At 35.3% G+C, this 21,669-nt stretch overlaps 1 protein-coding gene and 1 long non-coding RNA gene across 15 annotated transcripts in view; one reads left to right on the forward strand and one right to left on the reverse strand.

The window, feature by feature from the left end:
* Window positions 1-21,669, forward strand: part of ZNF438 (zinc finger protein 438) — a 402,160-nt gene that overhangs the window by 279,669 nt on the left and 100,822 nt on the right. Inside the window, exon 1 of one of the 14 annotated variants that reach the window (XM_025464061.3) lies at window positions 13,067-13,191. The exons of 12 other annotated variants lie outside the window; for them this stretch is intronic. In XM_025464061.3, coding sequence (XP_025319846.1) covers window positions 13,173-13,191 — 19 coding nt within the window. In that variant the 5' untranslated portion in view covers window positions 13,067-13,172. Of the gene's footprint in view, window positions 1-13,066; window positions 13,192-13,716; window positions 13,837-21,669 lie in introns of those variants that run through there. One more of the 14 variants, XM_035712988.2, reaches the window with a different exon arrangement.
* The window catches only part of LOC112670375 (uncharacterized), a 77,177-nt gene continuing 67,394 nt past the window's right edge, over window positions 11,887-21,669 (reverse strand). Inside the window, exons 9-10 of the long non-coding RNA XR_007405412.1 lie at window positions 18,198-19,205; window positions 11,887-12,722 (exon numbers count right to left, since the gene is read on the reverse strand). This is a non-coding gene — a long non-coding RNA (uncharacterized LOC112670375). The remainder of the gene's footprint in view (window positions 12,723-18,197; window positions 19,206-21,669) is intronic.

Raw genomic sequence — 21,669 nt, forward strand, 5'->3', positions numbered from 1 at the left:
ATCCTTCTTACTCCCTACCCTACACCCTCATTCCAACCTGTTCAGCTTCCAGCCTGATACTCATGGAGGTAGATTTAGAACAAAGGTACATGTCTAAGGCTCTTTAGTGTATGTAGTAAGTGAAGTTACACTAGAAATGTTGCAGCTCTATTATTCTAAGTTTCTGTAATTTGCATTTTCTTTCTTTCTTTCTTTCTTTCTTTCTTTCTTTCTTTCTTTCTTTCCTTTTTCTTTTCTTTTCTTTTCTTTTCTTTTCTTTCTTTCTTTTCTTTTCTTTTCTTTTCTTTTCTTTTCTTTTCTTTTCTTTTCTTTTCTTTTCTTTTCTTTCTTAGAGAGAGAGTAGATTTGCCGGGAGAGCACAGAAGAGGGGGAAAAATGGGGAAAGACTCTCAAGTGGACTCTGCAGAAGCCAGATACAGGGCTTGATGTCACAACACTGAGATCATGGCCTGAGCCAAAACCAAGAGTTGGATGCTTAACTGACTGAGCCACCCAAGCACCCATCCTGCATTGCTTTCAAGTGGAAGAGGAACTGGAGATTTAGAACTGTAGAAAGACATAGCTAGACTCAATGGGAGAAGCAACAGAGAGAATTTCTGCTTAGTATAATGAGCACTATAATGAATAAGTTGGCAGCAATTACATCTACATGCAAATAAACTGGGCTCCTTTACTGGACCATGAGTTCTCCAGCCCTGGCAGAGAATGATTGAGGCTGATCAGGTTGAGGCCACAAAGATTTGTGGAGGGAAAATATGCTGGAGTAGAGGATGAGAGAACTGATATTTGATTTGCATCTTCCTATCTCAGATTACATAAGTTTAAAAAAAATTTTTTTTCCTATAGCACTCATTCTCAGAGTCTTCCTCAGATATATTCTCCTGTATTTGTATTGGAAACTTTTACCAATAAAGGGTAAGCACTTCTCGGTGAAGTTTCCAATAGTTGAAGACAAAGAAGAGCTACTTTCCAGGTTGACTCCAGTCAGATTGGCCAGGTCCTCATTTAAGGAAATTACTTTGAGGCATTTCTCTTTCTTCCATTTTTTTAATTTAAAATTTATTTTGATTAATTTTTGCTCTAAAATAAATAACACATATATGCACAAATTCCCTGATGGATTTCAGTTATTAAACAAAAGTTTACTGAGTCGCAGAAGTAAAGAGAATAAATAATATTTAGTAATAGCCTGTTTTGGGTTTTTTTTTTTTTGGAAATAGCCTTTGATCAGAGTTTACTAGAAATGGAAAATTTACCCCATAATTTCTCTTTTATCAGAAGCCCTTTGAGAATTAATGATCATGTTTGAATGTTTCCTTGAGGATGAAATAACCATTCCCTTATGTTGAAAGGTAAAAATATGACTTAATAAAGAAGTTTGTTATCAATGATTTTAAGTTAGGCCTGGATAACTCTATTCATGCAAATTCCAGTTTCTTATAACCCCTGGACTATAGAACTTGGAAGAATAATATAATAAAGAATAATTTTCAGGGTCTCTGGATACTAAAGTACTGTACTTTATTCCTTTGGTAGCTAGGACCTAAGTAATAAGATGGCACATTGCCCCCAGCCTGACAGCTTCCTGCAGCACCAGAGCAGGAAGCACACCCGGCACAGTGCTTGGCAGGCCAATATGAAATTAGCGCTGTGATGTATATACTGTACTGGCTAAGGAAGGCCTAAACTCCTTAACATGTTTTCACCTTGCATCTCATCTTGTTTCTCTATCTTTCCTGGGTTTCTGACTTTGCTGCCTCCTTTCCCATTACATCTATTTCTGTCTTTTAGATTTGACTCCTGTTCCTTCTTGGTCCCTATGTTGACTTTACCCAAACAAAACTATTGCTCTGATTCAAAACATACAGTTTGGATTGTCTCCTGTATTGATATTCCTGTCTTGACATGAGCCAGGGATTCTCCTACGTGGAGAGATAGACAGTAGTACCTCCTTGGTTGTAAAGGTAACATGAGCATTGCATATGCATCATGGTTCTTGACCTCTTGCACCTGGGCAATTAAGATTAATTTTTGCATCTGGCCTTAGCAGAATATTAATATATCCATGTTCCTTTTAAAACTGATAATGAAATAATATAGGAAGAAAGAGAAGATGCAATTTTTAAATGTAATGTACTTTTCTCTGTGAAACTCATCTATTTAGGACAGATCCTAGAATCAAGGATGAGATGATAAAGAGACTTTTAAACTACATACAGAAGATGTTTGAAAATTCAAACCTTAAAATGGTATATCAGGTTCACTTAGAGCCTCTTTATTTACTAATTTCTCCTTTTAATTGCAAGCACATAAATAACACCATATTCTAAGTGCTTTATCTGTTTTAGCTAACTTAATCCTCATAGCAATCCTGTGAGGTATCTATTACTATAATCCTCATTTAACAGATGAAGAAACTGTCTCAGACAGGTTACATCATTGCCCATAGTATACAGCTAGTTTTGTCAGAGCTGGGATTCAAGTTCAAGTGTACAACCACTTGCTATACTGATCTGTGAATTCTGTAACTCATATTTCCAAGAAACCTGATTAACTGGTATCTCACAGCAGGTTAGAAGTTTCAAAAAATTTTTAAAAGATTTTATTTATTTATTCATGAGAAACAGAGAGAGGAGAGAGAGAGAGGCAGAGACACAGGCAGAGGGAGAAGCAGGCTCCATGCAGGGAGCCCGACGTTGGACTTGATCCCGGGTCTTCAGGATCACGCCCTGGGCTGAAGGCGACGCTAAACCGCTGAGCCACCTGGGCTGCCCAGAAGTTTCAAATTTGAAAGAGAACATAAGGGTAGTTCCATTATAATGTTATCATAGAAAAATAATTATTATAGCAAAATAATTGAAAATAGTACAGAAGTTCAATAATGATAAACTAGAGCACTGCCTTTCAAACTTTAATGTACATATGAATCACCTGGATATCTTATTAAAATGAGATTTTGATGAAGTCTCTGGTGGGGCCCAAGATAATTACATTTCTAACAAGTTCCCAGGTAATGCTGATACTGATCCATGGACCCCACTCTGAGTAGCAGGGAATTTCAGTACCTTCATATTATGTTTGTTAAGAGCAGGTCTGGGACTAAGGAGAGAGAGGTGCCTCACTCACCTCTCTTTAGCCCCATTCCTGGCTAAGGATCATGTTTTAAAAGACCATTAAGTGACTCTTAGTTATGCTTATCACGTAATTAGAAGAAAATTCAAAAATGAAATTTGCACTATTACTCAATTTGTTTTAAAAAAAGGTATCAACTGGGTTTATGACAGCCTAGGCTTGGAGGAAACATTTGCTTCCTGCCACCCACATGTGTCTTCAGCCTCCCCAAAAACATCTCATTTTTTTCTCAATAAATGTATCAACTATTCAGTGGTTTGTGGGGGCCTCAGATTGGGCATCTACCGATACAAATAGTAAAGGACAAATATTTTTAAGAAAAAAGGTAGTGAAATAAATACTTTTTAATGTAATTGTGGTTTGGATGTAGAGAGTCCTACTTTTAGTATTTATTGATATTATTACCTTTTCAGCTTAAGTTTTTTTTTCTTTTAAAAAAATATTTTATTTATTCATGAGACACACACAGAGAGAGAGAGAGAGAGAATGAGAGAGGCAGAGACATAGGCAGAGAGAGAAGCAGGCTCCATGCAGGGAGCCTGATGTGAGATTCAGTCCTGGGACTCCAGGATCACACCCTGAGCCAAAGGCAGGAACTCAACCGCTGAGCCACCCAGGCATCCCTAAGCATAAGTTTCTTAAGAAGCAAAATCTGTGCTTTTTCTGTATTAAGTTCCTGATGTGTGTGTGTGTGTGTGTGTGTGTGTGTGTGTATGTATAAATAAAATAAGTACCCTTTATGTCGCTGCCCCCTTTTTTAGTGAGATATGCCAAGCAAGTTTTTAAAGGGAGATCAGTTTTCCTTTCAAGCTTTAAAGCTCAGTAATGTGAATCTAGAAGTGAGTATCTTTTGCTATGGAGCAGGGAAGAAAGTAGTAAGGAAGCAAGATAGGAAAGTCTGATACATTTAAATCTCATTCTCCGAGGAGGGTGTTGGGCACAGAAAGAATTCCTGAAATCTGCATAGGGGTGTTCTTGAGGATCTGACTGAACACCAAACTGTGCATTCAGTTTGAAACCCCTAGAAGCTGCTAAGTACAAATTGAAAGAAGTGGAAATTTACCAGGTCTTCATAAGAATGAGCGCTGGAATAAAGGTTCCTCTACACAAGTTATAAAAGAGCTTAAAACCAAGTCTCAAAAGAATCATGTTAATCCACAAGTAATTTAAGTGTCTAGCAGAAGTTTAACACTCTATAAATTAATATAACAAAATCTGGCACTCAGCAACATAACATTCACAGTAAATTGCATCCAAACAAGCATTACTTGATAAAAAAACAAGAGAAAAATCTCATGACCAGGAGACAATAAAAATAGACCCTAAAATGACAGAGATGGTATAATTAGCAGACAAGTACATTAAAACAGCTCTTGTAAATATGGTCCATATAAATAAACATAACGAGAAATGAGATATAAAATATAAAAAAAATAATTGAGTCATCCAGAGATTGAAAAATACAGTTAATGAGGTGGGATTAGTGCACATTAGATCTTTTAGGAGAAGAGGTTAGTGAACTTGAAAACACTGAGAATTTCAGTTAAAAGGATAGAGAGAAAAAAGATTGAGAAAGATGAACAGTAACTTGATTCCCTATAGGATAAATCCTGTGAGTCTAACATAAGTGTAAGTGGAGTCTCAGAATTTTCGTAGGGAGGGCAAAAGAGAAAAAAATTTAAATAAATAATGGATGAAATTTCCCCCAATTTGAGGTCAACTCTAAACTCACAGATTTAAAAAAGTAAATAGACCCCAGGTAAGATACACACACTATCTCCCAAGGCACATCATAAGAAAATTGCTGAAAATCAGTGATAAAGAGAAAATTTTGAAAGCAACCAGAAGGAAAAAATACAGAAGAATAAAGTTAAGATTTTAGAGAGCAGACTTATCTGTTTGAACTAGAATGCAATTTAAAGCATTTTTTGAGTGCTAAAAAACTGTCAACCTAATATTACAAAGCTAACAAAAATATTTTAGGAAATTGAGGAAAAAACATAAGGGAGAAAGAGCTCTTTTAGACAAAAATTGAGACTTATGACCAGCAGACTTACATTATAAGAAATATTAAAGGAATTTCTTCAAGCAAAAGAGAAATAGTAACATGAAAATTTAGACTATAGAGGAATAAAAAAATCCCTGAAATGGCTCATGTGAAATGGCTCATAAAGGTTTTTTTCATTCTAAGTTTTTTTAAAGGTAACTGAGGCAAACAATAATAACATCTGTCTAGTGGGGTTATAACGTGTAAAAGTAAAGTGTATGACAACATTAATTCAAAGAAAGGGATAGGAGAAAGGAAGCATATTGTGGTAAGAGTCTTAGACATGAAAGTGTAATGGTTTTTGAAGGTAGGTTATAATAAGTTAGAGAACATTCACTGAAAAGATTGGAAAAACAGTTTTAACTAATAAAAAACCATTGGTGGATATGAAATGAATTCCTAAAAAAAATAATAATAATCCCCAAAAAGATAAGAAAAAAGGGGAAAAGGAACAAAGAACAGAAGGGACAAGTAGAAAACCTGCAATAACATGGTAGAACTACATACAGCCATATCAATAAACACATTAAATATAAATGATGTACTCTAATTAGAAGGCAAAGATTGTCAGATTGAATAAAAAAGTAAGAGTAAACTCTGTTGTTCTCAAGAAACTGTTGAGATGGATTAGAGAAAGGGTGGAAAAATATATACAATGTAAGTCTTAAGTATAAGAAACCTTGGGGTGGCTTATTAATGTCAAAGTGGGCTTCAAAACCAGTGATGTTAGTAAGGTTAAAAAGGGACACTTCATAATGATAATGATAAATGGTTCGATTCTCCAAAAAGAAATAATATAAGTTTAAATGCAACCAGTATACTGCATTGTCAAAATACATGAAGCAGAAACTGATAGAGTTGAAAGAATACATTGAGAAATCTTCTATAATAGTTGGACATTTCAACAGTGATACAAGTAATTAATGGGACAAGTACAAAGAATATCAGGAATGATATAGCTGTGTTTATAACAGCACTGTAAACTAATGTAATTCCATTGGTATTTATAAATCATTCCATTCAAGAATAGCAGAGCATATCTCCAAGTGCACATGGAACATTCATCAGCATAGCCCACCATATGCTAATATATAAAACAAGTCTTATTAAGTTTAAAACAATGGAAATTAGGCATAGTGTGTCCTCTGACTCCAACAATTAAGTTAGAAATCAGTATCAGGTATCTGAAAAATCCTCAATATTTGTGATTACACCAAATGCTTCTAACACATTGGTTAAAAAATAAATAAAACAGGGAAATTAAAGTTGTTTTGAAGTGAACCAGAATGAAAACATAAAAATCTGTGGGGTTTAGCCGAAGCAGTGCTCAGACAAATATTTAACTTTAAATGCATGTATTAGAAAAGAAAAAAGGTATAACATAAACGATCTAAATATTTCACTGTAAGAAGTTAGAAAAGGAAGAACGAATTAAAACCAAAGTAAGTAGAAGGAAGGAAATAATCACAGGAACAAATCGAAGAGAAAATCGAGGAAAACAAAAGCAGTCTTTTTGAAAAGATGAATAAACCTCTAGCTAGTCTAATCAAGAAAAATGAAGGAAGAAAACACATGTTGGTAAATATAACCTCAGAATTGAAAGAGGGGATGTATTACATACTATTACATATTCTACAGAAATTAAAAGCTTATAGAAAGAATATTAAAAACATCTAGAAATAAGTGTGACAACTTTGATGAAACAGATTAATTCCTTGGAAGACACACATTACCGAAATTGATTCCAGAAGAAGTATAAAGTTAGAGTACTAGCATATCTTTTTAAGAAATTCTTAGTTAAAAACCTTGCCATACAAACAAAGCAAACTAGAAACAAAACCAAAAGAATTCCAAGCCCATACATATTTTAACTGATAAATTCCATCAAACATTTAAAGGAAATAATTCAGAAAATAGAAGAAGAAGGAACACTTCCCAGCTTATTTTAGGACATCAGCATTATGTTAATACCAATCAAGTTAAAGACATTACAAGAAAATTATGGACAAATATCCTTCATGAATATAGATGAAAAGTTTCTAAAAGTTAGCAAATCAAATCCAACAGTAATAAATGAGTTTATTCTGGGCATATAAGGTTGGTTTAACATTGGAAAATCCCCTAGCATAAGTCATCACTTTAATAGGAAAAATGGGGAAAAAGCTGTATGATCCTGTGAATAGTTGCAGAGAAAACAATGGACTAAATTCAAGAGCCATTCATAAAATGAATCTATTAGAAGGGAACTTTCTCAGCCTGACAAAAGACATCTACATAAAACCTCTAGGTAAAATCTCATTAATTTCACGAGAAGGCTTTTCCCCTAAGATAAGAAACAGGGCAAGGATGCCCACTCCCCTCCTTATGTCTTTCTAACACTGTGATGGAGATCCCACTGTAATAGACAATAAAAGAAATAAATGGTGTAGAGATTGGCAAAGTAGAAATAAAAATCTTTATTTTCACATAACATGATCATATATAGAGAAAATGCTGAGAAATCTCAAAAGCCATTAGAATTTATCTTTGAATTTAGCAAGATTGCAGGACACAAGGTAGATATACAGAATCACTTGTATGTGTATGTATATACTAGCAATGAAAAATTGGAAATTGAAAATTTTAATTTATATGGAAATACAAAGGACCTAGAAAAAAAAAAAAAGAATTGACAAAGAAGAACAGTATTGGAAAGTTTCCATTACCTAATTTCAAGACTTCCTCTACTTAAAATAAAATTATTTATTTTAGAGAGTATGTGTGAGGCAGGGTGAGTGTAGAGCTCAACGCAAGGTTTGGTCCTGTGACCCCTGAGATCATGACCTTCGCCAAAATCTGGAGTTGGATGCTCAACAGACCAAGCCAGCAAGGTACCCCAAGGCTTTTTCTACATTTTAAACCTTCTTCTTTAAAGCCACAGTGATCAAAGCAGTGTTGGCCTAAAGTAGATCTACATATCAATGGAATAGAGTATAGAATGCAGAAATAGACCCACATATATATGGTCAATTGATTTTTGATAATGATGCCAAGGTGATTAAATAGAGAAGGGGTAGTCTTTTCAACATACAGTTCTCGAGCACCTGGACATCCAAATGTAAAAAAGTTAACCTCAACCATTACCTCTTCATGTACAAAGATATCCTTAAAAGAATCATGGATCTAAATATAGCAGCCTAAAACTACAAAACTTTAAGAAAAAAAATCACAGAAAAAAATATTCATGAACTTGGGGTGGGCAAAGATATCTTAGGACACAAAAAGCATGAGCTATAAAAAAATTTGACAAATGAGACTCTATCAAAATTTAAAACTTCTATTCTTCAAAAGACATCATTAAGAAAAAGAAAAGGTAATCTTTAAACAGAACATATGCACAATACATATACCTGACAGATGACTTGTGACCAGAATATATAAAGAACTTTTACAACTCATTAATAGTAAGACAACCCAGTTAAAAAAATATGCACAAGAAAATAATGAATGGCCAGTGCAGCACAGGAAAAGAGATGCAACATCATTAGCCCTCAGAAAAAAAGCAAATCAATACAATGAGATACTACTGTAGATTCATCAGAATAGCTAAAATTAAACATTAAAAAAGAGCAAGTGTTAGCTGAGATGTAGACCAATTGGATTTTCATATATTTTGCCAGGGGGAAGTTAAATGATAAAACCATTTTAGAAAAAGTTTGGTAGTGTTTTAAAGGCAAATATATTATTACCATAAGATGCAACAATTTTACTCTTACTTACCCAAAAGAAATGAAAACCAATTTATACACACACCTGTACCTAAATGTTCATAGCAGCTTTATTGATAAGAGCCTCAAGCTAGGACCATCAACTAGTGATTCGATAAACACATTGTGGTATATCCATGAAGTGGAATACTACCTGCCAATAAAAGGGTATAAAGTACTGATATACAACATGAATGACTCTCAGAAACATTATGCTGTGTAATATAAAACAGACACAAAAGAATACAAATTCTATGATTCCATTTACTGCTTTGGATTACTGCATCAAAAGTGTTAGAAAAGGCAGATCTCCTCAATGGTGACAATAAGCTGACAAGCTGTTGCCTACATCTGAGAGTTCAGTGTAATTGACCTGGATTAGGTATGAGAAAATTTTTTGGCATGATGAGTGTGTTCTGGTGGTGATTATATGGGTATGTAATATATATATATTATAATATATAATATATACAAACACATATATTTATATTATATATAATATATACAAACATTTGTATTATATATTTATATTATATATTTATATTTATTTATAAATATTTATATTATATTAATTATATTTATATTATATATAATATATATGTTTGTATAATGCATGCAAGTGTACATATTTTATTGTATATGAACTATATTTTGGTAATTTTTTATTTTTTAAAGACTTACTTATTTGAGAGAGACAAAAAGTGTGAGCAGGGGGAGGGGCAGAAGAGGAGGGAGAGGAAGAGGGAAAGGATACCAAACTGACTGTGCTGAGTGTGGAGCCCCATGCTGGGCTCGATCTCACAACTCTGAGATCACGACCTGAGCTGAAACCAACAGTTGGACACTTAACCGACTATGTCATCCAGGCGCCCCTGAATCTCTGTTATGACAGAGTGTTTATACGCCAATCCAAAGGAAAGGACTCAACAATTCCAAGTTTTTCTCTATATACTTTTGAGCCATATCCAATATTTTAGTGTGTAGTCTCAATTAAAATAATTTGGGAGAATATCTCTCAAAGTTCAAGTTACCTTTAAACTTTAGGTACTAATTATTAATACATTGATATACAGGTTTTCTTCAACTTACAGTGGGGGTTATGTCCTGATAAACCCATTGTAAGTTGAAAATATCTTAAGGTGACAGTGCATTTATACATGTAACCTACAAAACATCATAGCTAGCCCAGCCTACTTTAAACATGAATAGAACAGTTATATTAGCCTGCTGGGCAAAATTCTCGAAATCAAAGACTATGTTGTAATAAAGTGTTGGATATCTCATGTAATTTATTGGATGATCTAGTGAAAGTGAAAAACAGAATGGTTTTAAGGATATTGGTTGTTTATCCATGATTGCATGGCTGACTGGGAGCTGTAACCTGCTGCCGCTACTCAGCATCATGAGCGTTCAGTGTTATTGTTATCAGTTTTTCAGTGTTCTATTGTTTACCTGGAAAAAGCCAAAATTCAAAATTTGAAGTACAGTTTCTACTAGAATTCTATTTTGTTTTCAGCTTTTCTATAATTATTTTTTTGTCTAGTCTGTCAAAGGCTTAAAGATATAAATCGGTGATTTATTTTATTAATTTTCCTTATATCAGTTTTTGTTTGGAATGTGTGTTAACATCTCAATTGAGAATTACAGGGGATCCCTGGGTGGCTCAGTGGTTTGGCACCTGCCTTTGGCCCAGGGTGCGATCCTGGAGTCCCAGGATCGAGTCCCGTGTCAGGCTTCTGGCATGGAGCCTGCTTCTCCCTCTGCCTGTATCTCTGCCTCTCTCTCTCTCTATGTCTATCGTGAATAAATAAATAAAATCTTAAAAAAAGAGAGAGAGAGAATTATAACTTTCATCAGAATAATAGGACTTTCTTCCTAATTTTTGCTCTGTGCTTTGTGTTTTAGCTGACATGAATATTGTTACCTTAGTTTATATTTTCCAATATGTCTTTATACTTATTTTATTTGTTCTTTCTTTGTCATGTCTTTTAGATAATTCCTAAAAGTATTGTATAGCTAGATTTCATTTTTTAACCTAGTGAGAACCTTTGTCTTTTAAGGATATTTTAACTCATTTATATTTATTGTCAAATTGATCTAATGGGTTTTACTTCATTGATCTTGTTTTAAGCTTTTTGTTTCAAATTCTTATTTGGTTTCATTGTGTTTTGGACTTTTTGCTATTTGATTTAAAGTTTATCTTTGTTTAATTTGGTTTTGATTTTTTGAATTTGTGGGAACATTCCCAGTTATTTACTAGTTAGCTTGTTTTCTAAAATGTCCCTGTCATTACTATATCAAGTAACACAGGGCGTGGCATTTACATTCTCATTGTTTGCTTAGTGACAGAAGCTATCCTCTCACTGCTTTGAGTCTTTGATAGGCTGTTAGCCTCCACTTTAGGTCATGTGATGACCTAAAGTGGGTACTAGCTCCATTCCCTTTCTGTAATAATGGAGCCCATTTATGGGGCTTCCCCCCAACTTTTTTTTTTTTTTTTTTTTACAATATACTTGACTATTTAGGGAAGTAGGGTGATAGATAACACTCTATCTTGTCTTGGAAACAGTGTGGAAGGAAGAAGCCTGTAGTGGTTGCTAGGGGTATCTTTAAGAAAACAATGTGTTGCAAAGTTATTTTTAGAGACGGAAGTCTTGTCTTTTTCATATTTTTTTATAGCAGATAATTATGTTGCTGGACTACCAAGATGTAGGGAGTGAGGTGAAGCTGAGAACAGCCTCTCCAGGATTGCAGGTTATGGTGAAGTTCTTGGCAAGAGACTCGTCTTAGTGTGGTATGTGGAAAACACATGAGCTGAGGAGGCAAGAAAGCCTGTTTTCCAGCTTTGGTTCTTTGTTATTCTTTGTGACTGTAGCAAAATGCTCAACTTTTTTGGGGGCCTCAGGCCAGATCTATTAAATAAGAAAGATTACTCTCTGAGATCCTTTCTAACTTTAAAATTCCATGGCTGACCAGGGTACCAAGGATAGCAAAGAAGTTTCCATTTGACAGCATTTTTATTTTTAATTTCATTAAGCAAAGAAGTCAGCTTGATTTCATCTTGCAGAGTCAAGAGGAAAAAATCACTTATCTTACTACTTTGAGTAAGGAGAGTTAGAAGAAGGGATCATATATGACTTCTGTATTTCTGCTCTGACCTAATATTAGATAAGTGACACATGTTGTGCTGGAGATCCCAGTTATAATACCTGGAAGTAGTTTGGTAATAGAATGACTCAGAGAAATGTCAAATCACTACTTTTCCTTAAGAAAATGAGGATATTTATCTACACTCCCAGAAGATTATTGTAGGATGTATGCTTGTCTTGAGATTGAGAATGCTGGGAGGTAGACCCACTGTGTGATAATAATTAGACATCAGACTAAAGGTCACACTGAAGGTCTCTTATTGATGAGCTCCTGAGTGGTAAAAAGGCTGCTAGCATTGAATTCATGTTTCACAAGATCAGCAATAGGATGCTGCCCGAGCTGGCTTTTTGTCATAAGCTGAGCTGGGAATGGTTACAAGCTGGGTGAGAAGACAGAATTTTGAAATAATGAACATGTCACAATTGTGAGAGAATGAGGAAACAGTGCTGACTGAATAAAATCTATACAGCAGTCAAAGGGTGACTCTTTTGAAGAAAGGTTTTGTTCTGGCTCAATTCTGGAGGATGAACCACTGACAAAGGATCATCCACAGCAGCATGGAAAAGATCATGCAGCAGACATTGGTTGCTTCTCTTCTCTATAGTCATCACGTTGGGGAGTTTTATTTCCCTCTCTACCAACAGCTTCTAGGGAAAAAAGAGAATTGTTTCATTTCAGAAATGAATTTTGTTCTAGTAAATAAAGACATGTCATGAATAAATCCAAATAAAATTCAAAATAAGTTAGAAGCTTGGATTAAAAAAATACAGGTGATAGGCTTTTATGAAGTGCCATTGTATGGTAGGCCCACCTAGGAATGCAGAGATCAACATTCAGTGGCTTCTGTCCTCAAGAACTTAACTTGAGTAAAGCAGACAGATAAATAGCTAATACTTATTTTTTTTTCTTGGTAGAACTTTGTTACTGGTGGTAACAACCTGAATTCTAGACTCTTCTTGGGACTCTAGATTCCTCTTTTCTTCAGCCTGTACATAGAGGGGTACTGTATGTCTTTATCATGCAGAAAGTTACTCATCTTCTGCTGGGTGATTTGGGTATTGAGTTGCTAAACAGCTCTGTGCAGAGGAATTGATGTCATGGCCATGGGCTTGCAAGGTTAAATTTTTAATACTACGTTTCATTAAGTTTTTATAGAGCGTCTACTCTATGCAAGGCTCGGTGCTAGATGTTTTTTTTTTAAGATTTTATTTATTTATTCATGATAGACACACACACACACACACACAGAGGCAGAGACACAGGCAGAGGGAGAAGCAGGCTCCATGCAGGGAGCCTGACGTGGGACTCGATCCTGGGTCTCCAGGATCAGGCCCTGGACTGAAGGTGGTGCTAAACCGCTGAGCCACCAGGGCTGCCCTCAGTGCTATTGAGACTACAAAGTAAGATAGAATCCCTGTTCTCACAACTTTTATAGTCCAGAGGGAGATGAGTAAATGGGTAAGTGAAGCCCAGGGTACATGGAGGAATACAGGAGTGACTAAATCATTAGAATGCACAGGAGAGAATGATGCAGGGAGCTTTGAGTGTGTTCTCATAGAACTAAACAATCTCAAAGAACCTATTTCTTCAATGGTTGTAGTAAGCTGTGCTTAAAGCTCTGTTTTTTCCCAAGAGCTGTACATTTCTGATGTTAAAGATAATAATAACAGCCAAGATTTTCGTAGTGTTTTAGTCTATGTCAGGCACAATTCTAGTGTTTTATGTATAACTGGTTAAGTGATCCTACAGTCGTCTTATAAGGTAGGTATTAGTATTAAGTAGAAACTGAGGCACAGAGCAGCTGAGTAGCTTGACCAATGACAGTTTGTAGTAGAACTGGGCCTTGCTTCCAAAGTACATGTTCTTAACTTCTGTGTGAAGTTAAGCTGTCTAAAATTAAGAGAGTTGACTAGTGGAGGAACCATTGTGCATTTTTGTAGGTACAGCAGCTTAATATTAATGAGTCCATAGCTGAACATCTAGGTGGAAAAAAATATCAATACATATGCTTGTTTTCTAGAAATGAAGCTGCATATTATTATAGTTATTGTAATTGCCCTTTAGCAGCTATAAAACTAGAATATTTTATTTGAAATTAAAGGAAGATACCTTTTGATCAAATACTATTCCCTATTATTTACAGAGAGGGGCTTTTTAAAATTTTGAATATATGTAAAGAGATTGCACAGCCTCCCACAATCACTGAATCCCACAGCTCTTTGAGTTGGGGATTTCCTGTTAATCTCAGTGTCTTCTGGACAAGGAAGAGACTACTTTCTCTATCGCTTATCCGTTGAAATGTTGGTCTCTTTTTTACAACACTGGAGGCCTTTAATTTATAAGCTGGATTTGTAAATTGAAGGGGCCCAGTCTGGTTAGGTCTGTGGTGCATGTGGCTTAGCTCCATGCCTGAACCACAGGAGGACCGCTATTTGCTGCACTGAGGGAGTTAATAAGAGCTTTTGTGACCTGGTTTGCCCACTGTTTATAGGCTCGAATCTAGATGATCTGAAAGAAAAAAGAATGGGATGAAAAAGTCGAAGTTATGGTTGTAAACTAGAAGGGAAGTTAGAATTTTAAAACCAGCATCAATATAGCACAGACAAGAATTAGAAGTTAGGAAGAGCCTAAGAGAAAAGATTTTTAATTAAAACAGCACTCAAGACATTTGAGATTATTATGATGATTTTAAATTAGCAACCCTTTGGCTTTAAAAAGAGTCAAGGACTTGACTCTATCTGTGGTTTATTACATGTAAACACATAGAAAATTTAAAAGGAAAAGTTAATCTTTTAATGTAAAACTGTTTTGATTTATGGCTTCCTGGACTTTGAAAGACTCCTTGCCCCTTGGTTAAATACATTGAGTTGTTCTAAAACTTAATAAAATATATTTTTTGTGCATCAACAGGCATTTTATTATAGCAATTAGAAATATCATTAGGAAGATTATTGAAAGCAGTAGGTAGCATAAAGCTTGAATGGTATTACTAAAGAAAATGAGGTTTCAGACATTGGATACATTAACTAAAAGAAGAAGTAAACTTTTCATGTGCTGCTGAAATCAACTATGAGATTGAAGAAACTTACAAAGATAAGATTTCGTGTAAATGTGTTTTCTGTTTTGCTTTTTAAAAAAATTAATTTTATTTAGAGAAGGAATACATACTTTTGTTTTTAAAGAAAAGCATTACAGATCAGAGTTTCCTTTGAGTACCACTGTCCCATCCTCCCAGAGGTCATCATTTTGTCATTTATTCCATCCAAGAGGTTTTTTTGAATATTTATATGCATGTTTGTATGCATAGAATGGGTATGTTGTGCATAAATGTTAAAAAAAAATAACCATGGAATGTATGGTTTGCTTGTTCATTTTACTTATGGCCTTCCATCATGTTTTGTTTTTAATTCTTCAATGATGTGACTAATGGCAGCCGACCTTTATGGAGTAGTTACTATGTGCTAGATAAGATATTTAGCATTTTTCTTATAATTTAGTTTAATAATCTTCATAAGCCTCAGTGGTGAGTAAAAATAGTTGGTTTTATATGAATACATTTTCACCATCCTTATATCTCACATGTACAGTAAATTACTAATGCCCAGAGTTTATTCTTTAATAAGACCTCAAAAATAAACATGTGGAATGATTTGTAAAAGTTGGTAAGAATATAACTTTTAGCTCTGTTAGTTTTGTTATTCTTGTCCAGTCAGCCTTTCGCTACCAAGTCCCTGGAGTGGATGCCTTTGCTAAGCCAGAAGGCCAGGAATGTCAGGGGGACTCCTGCTCACCTTTCAGGAATGAAGAGGTAGTTTGTGTCATATTTGACTCATTCTAAATGAAGAACAGACAGCCCCAGACATTTCCTCACTGGTTAATGGTTTTAAAAGCCTTTGCCTGTGATGATGTCCTTATTTGGGAGAACAGTTACAGGATCCAAGTCCTAGGTGGAAGGAGGTTTGTTTTTGGAAGATGCTCTACGCTGTGCCCTTAGTCATTCCTGTATGAGGAAAACAGAGAGGCTGCTGCAGTAGGAGCTCAGAGGTTTTCTTATGGGAATTGGTAGAAAGGGAGTGATACTGAGAGGGAAAAAAAGGTTGTGTTTATTATGTATTCCCTGATTTTGGAGTTTGGAGGAAGGTATTTTCAAAATTTCATGACAAAATAAAGAACTTTTAATGAATGAGATAGCTTTTTAGAAGGACTTATTTTTTTTTTTTAAGATTTTATTTATTTATTCGTGAGAGACACAGAGAGAGGTAGAGAAATAGGCAGAGGGAGAAGCAGGCTCCTCTCAGGGAGCCTGATGTGGGACTTGATCCCAGGACACTGGGATCATGGCCTGAGCCAAAGGCGGATGCTCAACCACTGAGCCACCCAGGCATCCCTTTAGAAGGGTTTAAATCCCAGGTCTGCTGCTTAACTAGCTGGGTGACCTTGAAAAAGCCACTTTATGCTGTTTCAACCAAATGATAATAATATCCACTTTGTAAAGTTTGTGGGGCTGAAATTATATAAAATATTTTATACATTGGGAATTGTACAAATGTACGAATATTAGGTGATATTCTTACTATTTTTATTACCATAATTCTTGTCAAGGCTGTCTGCAGTTTGCCTCTTCTAACTATTGCCTCAATAATGAATATTTAATCTGCTTGTTACTTTTATCCTTTATTACTTGTAGCAAGAGAGGCTCTGCTAGGGCTCTGTTACTTTTCAAATAGAAGAAGAGGCCTTATTGCTGAATCATTTAACAAATATTGAAGGCCTAATATGTATCTGTCACCATTTCTTCAGGCCCAGTATAAGAGCTGAAAAGGTCATTGACAGTAACTCTCCAGGAGAGATTTGCTGAAAGTCCCAGTTATCATCATCTCATTGTCATTATACTTTCTAAATATTTTTTTAATTTATTTATTCATAGAGACAGAGAGAGAGAGACAGACAGGCAGGCAGAGGGAGAAGCAGGCTCCATGCAGGGAGCCGGAGGCGGAACTGGATTCCTGGTCTCCAGGATCACACCCCTGGCTGCAGGCGGCGCTAAACCGCTGCGCCCCCGGGGCTGCCCTCATTATACTTTGGTGTTTGTAGGTTTTTTGATATTTTTGTCTTCAAGATAAAAGCAAACAGCTGTAAATTGACATCTATCTACTTTAAAAAGTATTTGTAATAAATTCTGTTGTAGTGGGACATTGTTTGAAAATACAATCAAACTATCTTGCTGTGATTTCTTTTTGGTTATAATGCTCAAGTTATTTTGAGATCTCAAATAACATTCAGTAGAGTATGAGGTGTTTGTGTTTATCAGAACAAGACATGGGTGAATGATGGCTAAGAAGTGCTAAAAGTAAGCTCTCATTTCCAGATAGGGAGGTGGCTGCACCGAGTTTCCATTTGGTGCATATCAGGGTCCTCATTTAATGGGGAAATGATCTTTGTGTGAAAGCCCAATCACAAGTCTGAGTTTCTTATTCAGAATTTGTTTATTATTTTGCTCCCTTGTCATTTCCCTAATGCTTTTTGTAACAAAAGATTATAGCAACTCAGAATCCCTGGAAAGAACAAGCCCCTTTAGCTTGTTGAACAGTCAGTCATTGGACTGCCTCTCTGGGAGCCAGAAATCGGACATCAGTTGTTTAAGGCAACTAGGAAGTCTCCAATTTAAATCTCATTTGCCATTTGATTGATGTGCTATTTATTATACAAAAAACACTACTGGTATATGCTGTTTCTTAGGAAGACCCGAGTACTTTAGAGGAGACACACACACACACACACAAAAAAAAACAAACCGTTGGTTTTATTGTTTCTCTTTTGGATAGTTCTAAAAAGCTAACACTTTTGACTTTACTGGTGGCTTCCTTCGTCATCTCTGTTTATGCTCATTTATTTCTTAACCTGCTCTTTGTGGCAAGCCATCTCTGTCCTGAAGTTATACCAATGAAAAAAGTTAAATCTAATTTCAAAGTGATCTGTGAAATTCCATTCCATATTTTAAGCTTAGCCCATTGGAAATATATTTTTCTTTATTTATTTTGCTGCCCCACCCATGCCCTCACCGTCTGAGGTATGGGTAGGTGTATTTTTTGGTTTGTTTTTAATTAATCTCTTAAACTCACCTGTTTATAGAAACTGAGCATTTCCCCTTTTCTGAAAGGCAGTTGTGGCAAGAGTCCCTTGTTTTCTTGAGATCACAAGCCAGGGGTCCCTAGAGGAGTCTAGTGTCTGCACAGTCACATCTGCTTTTTCAAATGAGAAGCAAGAAATATTTTAATCTGCCTTGACTACAACTAAACTCTTTTTTTTTTAAACTCTTTTTTAATAGAGTTCAAAATTAGTTGAATTCTCTGAGCTTCTGGTTTATAATACTGAAGAACTTGTACATGGAGTAGATAAAGGATGGAGTAAGAATTTCTGATTCAATTGCATGTTATTTATTGTGGAAAGAATGTTTTCCCTACAGACTGGCTAGGAACAAGATGTTTAAACATAAGCCAGGGTGGAGACCTATTTGTTTGGTCAGCTTCAGAGGAGCCACATTTCCCTACTTGTGATGCGTCTGCCAACTATTCTGTCCCCCCACCCCGCCTGATGCTTCAAGTTTCTTTGGAATTTTTACTTAAGGCTCTGTTGGATAAGGCAGTGATACAGTGCATACGTGGCAATTAGAAAGGCTAAAGGCGGTTTTCTGGAGAAACATGATTTTATCATGTCATGACTTTTTGCTGGGCTGTGAGTGTGTATGTATGTGTGTGTGTGGGGGGGGTGTATTTATATAAAATGGCTTTTTTCCTTTCTCCCAGTCCCCCTCTGCTGTTAGTCTGTGTATTCACATAGCTGGATGGCTGCAGGACTCCATTTATCACAGACGGTGGGAGGGGGTGTGAAGATATGAAAGGGTTACTGTTCACATTTCCTGTGTAATTCCCTCTGATCTTACTGAGCTGTAATTTCTTTCTTGATGTTAAACATTCCCAGGCTCCTATAACCTTCTAGCCTGCTTGCTCTGGCCAAGTTTGTCCCAGGTGATCATGTAGGCGAAACTCCTGTTTTTAAAGACTAGAAATCTCTGCTTTCTTCGTGAGATAGGCTTCATGCTCATTCCTTTGCAATCCCAGAAGAAATCCCTGCGATTTAACACAAGAACAGTGTATAATATACTGGTTTTAAAAATAAAATTTAGCAGCCAAGTTTGTTGTCCAATTGGTTTGTGTAGATTTTTAAATCTCCTGATTCCTAGTGAATTTTTAGTTAAATGAAAGCCCATTTATCTATTAAAGATTACATTCTTTCTCCTAACAACACACTTGAAAAGTGAGTTCTGAATCTAAAAGAGTTAAGTTTGACTCCACCATGTTACTTTTAGTTTGCTTAATAACTAGATCATTTTAAGTTGCCTCAGATGCAAAGCGACTTAGCTGAAACTGCCACATTTCTGCTTCAGTTCAGTTCAGAAGGTTGTAGTTGAGCATAGGGAGGCTACTGGTACTTGTAATTTTCTACCTTTTCTTTGGTTTTAAAAGTATATAGCAGCTCATTTTTATTCTGCAATTTTTTAAAAAAAACTTTGTGGTTGGCAAAAGATTTTCTATTTTTGCCTTTCCCCTTAAGTGTTAGAAGAGAATGCTATGCTCCTGTGAAGCATAAGAGTATGTCAGCAGCTGCTTGTGAATTGATAGGGGCAGGGGGCCCGTGCTCCAGCACTGCCCTCATTGTTAGCTAAGGAGTGTTTCTTTACACACAGCTCTGTGGAAGTTTGCTTGTATTGCTTATAGTGCATCTCTGAGTCTTCATTCAACAGCTTGGGAACTTTAGGGTTTGAGGACAGACAGAAATGAGAGAAAATCTCTTTGAAGGAGTTTCTAGGATAATTTAAGCTTGCTGGTATTTAGGCCAAAGTAAACTTTTTGCATTGCTTAAAACAGCAAGATAAAATGCTCTTTATGCACCTTAACCATGTGTAATATGATTTTACATGGAGGTGGGTAGATGAATTTTTGGATTAATTCTGTTTGGATCTGCCTTAGGGAACCAACAGGAATGGTTTATTTTTCTCTTTCACCATTAGTTCCCCTAAGCCTTAAACAGAGCCTGCCATGCAGTTGGCTTTCAATAATGGTTGAATGAATGAATTTGACTGGCGGATTACTTTTGTAGATTCTTAATTGTTCTGTATGTGCATGATTATATATATGCCTAATAATATTTCACTTACCCTTCCTGTTAGTCCCTAATGATAGATCCTGTTCAAAGTCCTTTATTATTAAACAGTTAATTCCCTCAAAACATTTTGTGCCTAAGTCCATAAAAGTTGTACACCTGGCTGGTCTAACCATGCCACTGCTGTGTCGTAGAAAAACAATGAGTATTTAAGTAATAAATTACTTAAATAATCAATAGTCTTTTAACATTTCTGAAAACTGGTAAGCCCCTTCACTATTCTCATAATGGAAAAACACTTGTATTTTCTCCCAAGGAATATCTATTCCTAAGGCTGTCAGAAAGCACTAAATAGTAATATCAATCATTAACAAATACTTACTGAATAAAATGTGCCACCTAAAGTCTTTTATGCTTTTTAATAAATAGAATATATACACTTAGTCAAATTACACAACATCTTATGGTATATTAATGTGGTTATGTGCTAAGTGAGAGGCCTGAACAAGAATCATACAGCTTAGTAGAAGGAGAAATTGTTTTGACTTGAATTAGAGAGTGGTGAGAGATTTCATAGAGGTAGTGTGAGTTGGGTATTAGACAAATAGTTGAGTTTTAGATATAAAGGAGTGAGGCTATTTTACATTTATAAATACCAGTGATAGTTATCGCACTTCCTATTCCCAACAACATGAAGAAACAACAACAAAAAAGCTTAAGTATATGATAGAGCCTTTTCTCCATTGGTGATTTATTTATTCCTTATTTTTTAGTGCAATTTCAGAATAATTTCCACTGAGGACATACAACTCTGTGAGTTAACATAAGGATCCACTTCAGTAAAAAGTCCCCTCAAATTCAAATTTCAGTGGGAAGACAGGATATGTGTTGAAAAGTTGTCATTATGATTATACTTTGGTAATAAAGACTCCATGGAATCTCAATGGCAAATATAACAGACTTCACAGCTGATTTATTCTTTGACTTGAAGTCTAATATATAAGGAGATAGATCCAAATTCCCTGTTTTTTGTTGTACAGATATAGGTAGCTATAGTAGCTATGTAAAAATATAACTTCATAGAAATTTTTTATCAACCTCTTAAAGATTCTTCTACAATAAAGCAATTACTGTAATAATATCCCAAACAAATCCAGTTCTTGGTTTTGTAAAGCAAATTAAAATATGGCTAAAATTTACATGAGGCCCTTTGATTGTATTTACTTGTTATTGCTTAGTATTAAAAGCAAATACTTTAGTGCATTTAATTTTAGAGCCAAACTTCTATCTCTAGTTTTATTCTATTATTGCATAAACAAAGAAAAAACAACAAAGAAATGAAACTAGCTTCTATAACATAGTAAAGATAGAATAAGATAGAATCTTAAGACAGTCTATTGACTTTTTTAAATGTCTTTTGGCCTGTAGCAT

The sequence above is a fragment of the Canis lupus genome, chromosome 2, assembly GCF_003254725.2.
Source record: "Canis lupus dingo isolate Sandy chromosome 2, ASM325472v2, whole genome shotgun sequence".
NCBI lineage: Eukaryota > Metazoa > Chordata > Mammalia > Carnivora > Canidae > Canis > Canis lupus.